Here is a 9,317-nt window from a genome sequence, read left to right as displayed (position 1 = left end):
AGCGAAGGCGCTCGGCCCCGCTCCAGCCCCCCAGCTCCAGCCCGTGCCCTCTCCCAGGTACCACCGTGACATTCTCTCTTCTCTTCCCCGCGGCAGGGACTTGTGGGTTCCGCTGGAGAATGCCCACGAAGGGCACATCACCACGGATGGCCAGCTGGCCTCCTACCTGGACCCCGCCCTGGAGAAGGGCCCCCGAAACGTGCTGCTGTTCCTGCAGGAAAAGGTCAGTGCCGGAGGCCTGGAGCCTTCACTTTGGGAGGCAGAAACCTTGGCTGGGGTTCCAATGCCACCTGCCTGCCCACCCGGCCGGCCGAGGGCCCCTGCTCCCTCCTCCCTCCTCAGTGTGCTCCGACTCTTTGGGACAGGCCCTGGGCAGGAAGGGGGCCCAGAACCCCCTGCCCCCACTCCAGGGGCTAGCCAATGGGGATGGGGCGGGGGCAGAGCCTCCTTATGCCCGGAACAGGGACAGAAAGGACCGCTGGCCAAGCCTGGGGTGGCAGAAGTGCCCAGAAGCCATTTAGAGGACCGGAGAGATGTGGTCTGATTGGGGGGGGAGGGGTCAGGGAAGCCTTCTTAGAGGAGCTCAGCCACTCTGGGGAAGGGGAGAAGGCGGCAGGGGAGGGGTCGATGCCAGCCACAAGCCTGGCATGCCGGTGAGCCGCCCATCTGGCCACCATGGAGTTAATGTTCTCAGCCACACTGGGGAAGGGGAAGGGGAGAAGGGGGGGGGTTGTAGAGCAAACCCAAGGCTGGCACTCTGGTGAAAGTCACCTCTGGGCTTGAATGGGAAAACCAGAGCAGACCGGATAGACTGGGTTTGGGGCCTGGAGCCCTTATCGGCCTTCTCTGCCTTCTCTGCCCCACCACCCACCCACTGAATTGATGTTTGTAAAGCCCAGCTGTGATCCTGTTCAAACCACACCTCGGGGTGGCCTCTTGGAGCCTTCCTGCCCCGGCCTGGTTCCAGCCTGCCTTTGCAGGCTCACTGAAGGGCACTCCCCCCAGGTGTAGTCTGCCTTCCAGTCCAGGTGGTGGCCTGCTTGCTGTTCTACTGGGGAATCATGGCCCTTCCTTTGCACAAGCTGGCTGCCCTGCCCATTGCAATCCCTTTCCAGCAATGGGGTATGGGATGGGGACAGCCAGTGTGTACGAGGCTGGAAGAGTAGCTTAAAACGTCGCCTTTGCAGAGGGGTTTGCTCTCCCGGAGCAGCTCCTCTCCCCTGAGCTCCTGGGAGACGACACTCGACTGGCACTGGGTGATCGGGGCGGCCACCCAGCTCCCCTTGGAGACTTTCCCCTGGGTCCGGCCTCCATTTGTCCCCAAGTGTCCTGGCCTGTTCGGACCTCCGGGGAGGGGAGCCGAGCGGGGTAGCTTTCAGGCCACTCTGCCATTCCAAGTCCAGCTCGGGCCCTCTGAGACGCCTCCCCCAAAGTGGGGAATTCCAGAGTTGCTCAAGCCCCCTTCCTGTTCTGGTCTCTTCCTCTTGCCCATTCACATGCTCGTGCCCAGCAGGATGACACTTTGTGGTTGCCACAGCTCAGCTTCCTAGTCTGGTGACTGGGCCACTGCCTGCTCTTCCCAGGGCTTCTTGGCTTGCTCCTGCCAGTGAGGAAGGAAGGAAACACCTCCAAGAACTCTTGAGTAGCGCTGTCATGTGCCCTCCTCCCACTGCTTAGGCTCTGCCCTCAGGTTCCCTGGGAGAGTGTTGTCCTGCCCTCAAGTCTGAAGGTGCTTCTCTCCCCGCCTCTCTTTTAGCTAAGCATTGAAGACTTCACTACATATGGCGGTGTGTTTGGCAACAAGCAAGACAGTGCTTTCTCTAATCTGGAGGTAAGGCCTCCTCCCCAGCCCCCCTCCTCACATGATAGCTCGCAGCCCCAGACCACCGTCACTGGCCTCCTAAGGGGGCTCTGGGACCTGGGAACATTGAGTCCGGACTGGGGGGACTCCTCCAGGAGCTGGGCAGTAAATGGCCAAGCCGGGAGAGATCAGAGCGTGCTTTGGAATCCCCGGGAAAGTGCAGGCTGAGGAGGAGTGAGATGGCTGACTTTTCCCTCCTCAGAATGCCCTGGAGTTGGCTCCCTCTTCCTTGGTCCTGCCTTCAGTGGACTGGTACGCAGCCAGCACCTTGACCTCTTACCTGAAGGAGAAGCTAGGAGCGAGTCCCCTGCACGTCGACCAGGCCACGCTGCGGGAGCTGAAGCTCAATGACACCCTTCCTGCTCTGCTACTCCTGAGACTGCCGTACACCACCAGGTATGGGCCAGCCCGGCCTTTCTGGGGACACAGGGCTCCCTGGGTGGGGCCCGGCGCTTGTCTGGAAAGGAGAAGAGCTGCTAAGGGTCAAGACCAGCACTGCCTGCTTGAGTGCCACCTTGCAACAGACTTAGGAAAGGAAGCGGCCCGACTGCTCTCCTCTGTCACCCCTTCGCCCTCTCCACGCAGTCGTCGTGCAGCATAAAGAATGTTGAAAAGGCTGCTCAGCAAGTACACTTTTGTAGCCGGGGCCTCAGGAACCACATCACACTTGTCCAAGGAACCTCATGAGGTGGGGAGGGATCTCCAGACCGAGCAGGGCCTAGACCTTTCCGGGAGGAGGAGCTGAAGCTGGCCCGGCTGCCAGGGAGGTCTGGAACTTCAGGCCAGTTGGTTGGTGGAAGGACACCCAGTTTCTTTCCCAAGATGTCCAGGTGGTCATGGCTGCTAGCTGAGAGCTAAAGGCCCTTCTTTCTTGCCCAGGGGATGAACCTCTAGCGCTCTCTCTCTCTCTCTCTCTCTCTCTCTCCAGACTCGATTTCACTTTAGCCTTCTCCTTTGCTTGGGGACAGGCAAGTGAGGAAGCCTCATTCTCTCTCTCTCTTCCTCTCTCTCCTTCTCAGTTCCGGCTTGATGGCCCCGAAAGAAGTGCTCACAGGCAATGGTGAGTGGGAAGAGCCTTCTGATGCCCAGCCCTGAGCACGCCCCAGGGCGGCAGCAGTCTGACCCGCCGGACTCCCATGGCACAGCACTGGCGTTTGGAGATGGAGAACGAGGGCTGGGTTGGGAACCCCGAGGACCTGGCTCAGAGCCCTAGCTCGGCTCCCCTTTGTGGCTTTGAGCAGTTACTCCCCTCTTCTGGACCTGAGTTTTCTCTGTAGACTGAGGGAGTCCCCTGAAGTCCCTTCAGTTCCCAATCCCGGGTCCTGTGAGATGCCCGCCGAATCCCCCAACCCAATTCCGATGGCTTAAATCATGTTGGGCCTCTCCTGGCCCAAAGGCCTGCCTGCCACGGGGATGGGGGAAGTGTGGGAGAAGCCTCTTGGCAAGTGATCCCTCCCTGAAGCAGCAGGCGGCTCAGAACCCCGATCTGAAGCTGCTGTCAAAGTCTGGGGGGGTGGGGAGTGTGGGAAGAGCCCCTGCCATTCTCCAATCATTCTTTTCTCTATCTCCCCCCCAAGATGAGATTATTGGGCAGGTGATGAACACACTCAAGGCAGAAGGCGTACCCTATACGGCCATACTGACTGCTGTTAGGCCTTCCCGGGTAAGCTGCCCTCCCAGCCTTGGTGGGGATGGGGAGAGGGCTAGAGGACCAGAAGCCCAAGGAAGCTGGCATGATGTGTTGGTCTTTGGAGAAGGGTTGGCATTGGGGAGAGCCCTGCCCACCCTCCAAGACGGCCTTTAGCCAGGGGCCTGTAAGAATAAGTCCAGTTTGGACAAGTTGGAGCTTCAAGTAGAAGGAGGGGAGCGGCGGAAAGCAAAGCTGAAAGACCGGTTGGGGCTGGCACATTTGGCCTTTATCCTCTTAGCAGCAGGGAGCTATGGAAGGTTTGGAGGAGCTAGAGGGCATCAGGGCAGGATCTGAGAACTCATATATAAAGAATTGGTCGGCGAGGAAGGGCCACGGGAGAGACCTTCATTTGGGAAGGGCCGAAGCAGCCAGAGAAGAGGGACCAGAGATGGCCGTGAGGCCGCACGCTGGTGCCGGTCAGAGAAATAGACCAGTTGGGAGGATACGCTTGGAGGGGGCCTTGATCACCACAGCCGATGGAAGTTCAGCTTCTGGGGCGTGTCTTTTGCAGGTGATTCGGGACTTGTCGATGGTGTCTGGGGGTCTGGGGCGGCACCTCCTTGGAGAGGATGAGGATTTTAAGCCTGGGCCATCCCTGTCCCCGCCCCATCCACCAGTGAGCTACAATGACACAGAGCCTCGAATCCTCTTTTGGGCCCAGAATTTCACGGTGACCTTTAACAATAAGTTGAGGGACCTGACTGCACTCACCTTTGGAAACCCAGCCCTCAACCTGAGCGGCTCCAGCTGGAACAGCTCCTTTGCCCAGTAAGGGAGGGAGCCAGGGTGAAGAGCTTTGGGAGGAAGGAAGCCGGGGCGGGCAGGCGGGCAGGCGGGCGCATGGGGTGACTCCCCCCTCCCCCCGCAAGTGGACCAGGAAGGTGAGGGGAGCTGGAGCCGGGTGGGGGAGGAGGGGAGAGCTAGTGGGGAGGTAGAGGCTGCTCTCTGTTCGTGAGCTTGGGCAGCCTTTAGGAGGGCCTCTTGGGGCCTGCCTCCACACCTGTAGCTATCCTACCTGGATGACAGTAGGGCAGGGGAAGAGAGCCCTCCCTCCCTCCCTGCCTGCCTGCCTGCTGGAGGCGAGGAGCCACCTAGTGACTCTAAGTCCCAAACAAGATGATGAAGAGACAGTGACAGTAGCAGAATGAACAGATCAGTGCCTCCCCCCCCCCCCCAATCTGGGAAGGGAGTCTTCACTTGATGACCTGAACGAGGGGTGAGCCGGTTGCCCAGCCCGTGCTAGCGCCTCTCCCAGCAAGCCTTTCTGCTTGGTCATAGCTTTTCCTGAAATCAAGCCTAAGTGGGGCTGTTCCTTCTTCTATCTTCTGTCAGTCCTCCCTCACCTCACCTCACCTCTGTTGGTCCTGGTTCTGCCTTTTTGGGCCCTGCAGGAAAGTCTAGTCCAAATAGGTGGCTTGGCAGATTGAGAGCTGGGTCCTGGGTTCAAGCTTGGCCCCAGGCATTTCCTAGCTGTGTGGTAGCTCTTCCACCTCAGGACGGCTACTTAGGATCAGGTTTAAGACGGAAGGGAAGGGTTTAACGAAGAAAAGTCTAGTTCTGCCTTCCCAGGATAGCCCTTCAAAGCCTTGAATGGTGCTCACTTCTCCCAGAGTCCTCCATTCTCCAGGCTTCGTAGTGTGGGATTATGTCTCCCTGTTGTCAAAGGCCTCGCTTCAGTGCAGCCGCCCCGGGATCTCATCATTTGGGGGACCTTTTGCTGTCCTGCCTCTCCGGGCGTCCTCCATCTTCTGTTTGGACTTGGGGTTCGGGTTCTCCTCCAGAGCCCACAGCCGCCTCCTTAGCAGAGGAAACAGAATTCAGCGTGCTGGCTGCTGCGAGTGGGCCCCTTTCTCCTTTGTCCTGAGCTTCTTCACCCTGCCGGGTTCTCCACCTTCCGAAGGATGAACCCATCGCTGAGGGAAGTCAACAAGTCATTGACTGCTCCGATTCGGGCAGATCTTCCCCCCCCCCCCCCCCAGTGCCCTGCCCGGCATCGCCTCTCCTTCCTGCCTTTCTTTTCTGGCCAAGGAGTCAGGCCTGTGTTCCAGCCTTCATCCCCCGCCATTCCTGGACCCCAACCCTCCCTCCCTCCCTTGCTTTCCAGCTTAGACTTGCTACTGTACGAGTGGAGCGGTAAGAGCCAGGCAGTGGGGGTTAAACGACCTGCTCAGGGTCACCCAGTCATCTCTAGGCCTGGTTCTGAATTCACTGAGCCACCAGCTGCCCTCCTGTCTCTTGGGAATAAGCTACTCAGAGCCATGAGCTGGGTTTCCACTGTGCCCCTGGGAGTCCCCGTTCTTGGGCGGCCTTTTAATGTGGAAGCAGCTCTCCAAATTGAGGGGAAGCAGGCCAGGCCGCCCGCAGTGGCTGCAAATTGTTTGGGAAACGTGACTTTTTTCACCTTCTCAAGCCCCCCCCCCCCCCCCACAAACAGCAAAACTTCTCACACATACAGTTTCTCTGTTGGAAATTTGCCCCCAAAGGCCTTGTCTCGCTGCCCTCTGGAGCCAGGCTCTTTCACTCTGGGCAGAGTTCTAATTCCACCAGTGCCTTCCTTAAGCTGTTGTTGTTGTTCAGCTGGCTGACACTCCGTGACCCGCTTTGGGCTTTTCCTGGCAGATACTGGAGCCATTGGCCATTTCCTTCTCCAGCTTATCTTACAGCTGAGGGACTGAGGCTCGCAGAGTCAAGGGCCTTGCCTAGAGTCACACGGCCAGGAAGGAAGCATCTGAGGCACAATTCGAATTCCAGTCTTCCCTGGTTCCAGGCTGCCCCTTCCTACTGGCCTCCGATTTCCTCAGCCACCTTCTTCCTTTGCCTCCCCACTCTCCAGGGCCCAGCTCTGTCTCTGTCTCCGTATTGTTGGACCAGTTCCAATGAGGGCCGCGTAACTCTCGTGCCTCTCTTGTGTCTGCCAGCGTGCCGCCCCGTCTCCCCAGCAGGCTTCACCAAACGCCAGGCCCCGGGGCCTTTGGGCCTGTGCAACACTGTTGCTCTCCTTCTTTGTATCTGACTCCGGGTGCCTGGCGTGTTCTCAGAGCTGCAGTTACTTTTGCTGTCCGACACTTTGTAGCACGCCCGCAAAGACCTGCTCCTTCCTCCCTCCCTCCCTCCTCCCACGATTTCCCCAGACGGAGAGCCCCTATTTTCACCATCTTCCAAGCCAAGCCCGTCTTTTTCGGCCACAGACGGGCCCGGGTAGATCTCAGCAGAAAAGCTCTCCCATCTGGGTCACTCTGGAGTTTCTCTCTTTCCCGGCAGTCGAGCGCCGTTCGTGTTCTCTGCCGTTGCTTTAGCTTTTTCCAGGTCCCCACGTCGCCCGTCCTTAGCGCCTCGGCTTCCTTTTCTCGTCTTATAGGTAACCTTCCTGTGAGGACGTTCTCGGGTGGCTTTGCCCTCCCCTCGGTCCCAGCAGAAGGGCCTCCAGCCTTCCCCCTTTACGTAGCATCGCTGGCTCGGAGTTTCACATAGATATTGACGTGGGCGTTCAGATCTGCCCGTACAAACTAGCCGCGGGGCTCAGGGCACTCACGCCACTTCTGGCTGTCTCCGTCTCCTCACCTGTAAAGTGAAGACAGCAGTAGCACCAAATGAGGTCTTTGACAAGTGCTTTGCCAGCCTTAAGGCTGTCCAGAAAGGCTAGCTAGCTGCAATGACTGTGGCCGGGTCATTTCTTCTGAGGCTCCGCTTGGACTTTGGAAGTGAGCTCTTGGAGGCAAAGCTCTCACTACATACTTCTCCGCTGCTGCCAGCATTCTCTTTGGTTTGGGTCAGGCTGCGTCTTCCATTCTCTTAGGTACTGTGGGCGGGCCTCCTTGGCCCTAGGTAGGGTGGCCAAGGTGGGGCCAGCCTCTTGGTGGCCCCCTTTAGGTCTGGACGTTGGCGCCTTCCCTGGCTACTTCTCGTCCAGTTCCAAGCCCCTAGTAGCCTCTGCCCCTTGCCGTGAAGCGGACAGGCCCAGCCCAGCCCAGGCCAGACGGTGCCCCGGCCATCTCCTTCTCCTCTTGGTCTCCTTTATCTTCGTTTCTTTCTTAGAGCTTTACTGGGGGGTCTGGTGGGCCACAGGCCCAACACGCCAGCCGCCACCTCCACATCGTTCTCTTTGCACAACGTGGCGGGGCCAGTGGGAGTTAGCGCTCTGCCTGGGGAGTTTTGGCGCCTCAGGCCAAGGCCCTAGTTCCACTCTCCACTTGCTTTCTGAATGCGCACCCAGAAGCCTTAGCGCCCAGTGGCACTGAATGCCACGGGAGTGGTCTCTGTGCCTGGATGCCCTTTGACGACCAGCCTTCCCTTCCTTCTGTTTCCCAGGCTCGCCATGACATACGAAAACGTCTTTGGCCCATTCCTGACCATCAAGTAAGTGAGGCCGGAGAGGGTGGGGCAAAGAAAGCGTGGGCCAGGCCCCCGCTGACCCATGATGGCCCCGCCTTTCTCTCCCAGACTTATCCTGAACAATCGCTTGTACCCGGTTTCGGCCCGGAACTGGTTCACCATGGATCGACTGGAAATCCACATCAACAACTCCGTCGTGGTCTTCAATTCCTCCCATATCACAGCACCCAGCATCTATTCCTTCCACTGCGAGTACGTCAGCAGTGAACGGTCCAAGAATAGCCTCCTGGTGTCTTTGCCCGGCTCCTCTGCCTGGCACGTGACTTTCCAGGATTTCCAGGTAGGGGGAGAAGAGCACAGGAGGGTTTCGATAAGGGGGTGGGGTGTTAAGAGAGGTCGATGAGGGGACTTGAGGTACGGAATGAGGAGTTTAAAGAAGCTCCCAGAGGATGCCATCGAGTCTCGCTGGGCGGCTCGGTGGACAGAGAGCCAGGCCTGGAAGTGGGAGGTCCCGCGTTCCCATCTGGCCTCAGACGCTTCCCAGGTGTGTGACCCTGGGCAGGTCCTTGGCCTCAGCCCTCGCTGCCTGGCCCTCGGAACTGCTACTTGGTATTGATTCTAAGCCAGAAGGGAAGGCGTTTCCAGCAGCCAACAAGAGGTGGCTGGGAGAAGATGGTGAGAAAGTAGAGGAGGAGTCAAAGGGCCGCCACTGGGGGGGGGGGGAGCTCAGCTGCAAGTGGAGAACACGAAAGTGTAGGAAACTGAGCCCCGGCAGGGGCAGCGAGAGCAGGGCCCGGCTTCGTCCCGGCTCCTCGGACTTCGGGAAGCCAGGCCGGAGCAGAGGTAGGTGGGCATGCGGGGAGGAGCGGCCTGCCTGGAGTTGAGGGGAGGGCGAGGCAGAGAGCAATTGGAGTCCTGGCTTCCCACCGTGGGTGGCCAGTGAGAACGCTGGGAAGCCCGGATGGAGCCCGGGGACTCGGGCCATGCTCTGTGGTTTGCTTCCCCTCCAGATCCAGGCCTTCAACTTGTCCGGGGGGAACTTCTCGTACGCCAGTGACTGCGCCAGCTTCTTCTCCCCCGGCATCTGGATGGGGCTCGTGTCCTCCCTCATCCTGCTCTTCATCTTCACCTACGGGCTGCACATGATCCTCAACCTCAAGACCATGGACCGCTTCGACGACCACAAGGGGAGCACGCTCTCCGTGCCCCTGACCGAGTGACGCCTGCGGCCCCTGCGGCCCCTGGGCCCGCCTTCTGCTCGCTCCTGCTTCCTCAGTAGCTAGGCCTCCCCGCCGCCACCGCCCTCGCTTGCCTTCCCTTGCTCTGTCCATGGTAACAAAAAGCAGTTGCTGCTGTCCACGACCCAGACCCCCTCGGAGGGCTGAGAGGCTGGAGTGGAGGCCTGCCTGGGCGCTAGAAGCCGAGGCAGCGGGA

The 9,317-nt window shown here is 59.3% G+C and overlaps 1 protein-coding gene across 1 annotated transcript; it reads left to right on the top strand.

Moving 5' to 3' along the window:
- Positions 1 to 96: 96 nt before the first annotated feature.
- On the top strand, positions 97 to 9,311 carry ATP6AP1 (ATPase H+ transporting accessory protein 1; the record flags this gene model as incomplete). The annotated part of the gene is made up of 9 exons (XM_044683096.1): positions 97 to 223; positions 1,757 to 1,831; positions 2,064 to 2,257; positions 2,881 to 2,921; positions 3,439 to 3,524; positions 4,063 to 4,319; positions 7,860 to 7,907; positions 7,992 to 8,223; positions 8,894 to 9,311. Coding segments are annotated over 9 exons (1,270 nt in total), but the record flags the coding sequence as incomplete, so codon positions are not given.
- Positions 9,312 to 9,317: the final 6 nt, after the last annotated feature.

Source organism: Gracilinanus agilis, unplaced genomic scaffold (genome assembly GCF_016433145.1).
Source record: "Gracilinanus agilis isolate LMUSP501 unplaced genomic scaffold, AgileGrace unplaced_scaffold12990, whole genome shotgun sequence".
NCBI classification, from domain to species: domain Eukaryota; kingdom Metazoa; phylum Chordata; class Mammalia; order Didelphimorphia; family Didelphidae; genus Gracilinanus; species Gracilinanus agilis.
The sequence above is the reverse complement of the archived record's forward strand: the minus strand, read 5'-3'. Positions and strand labels throughout refer to the sequence as shown.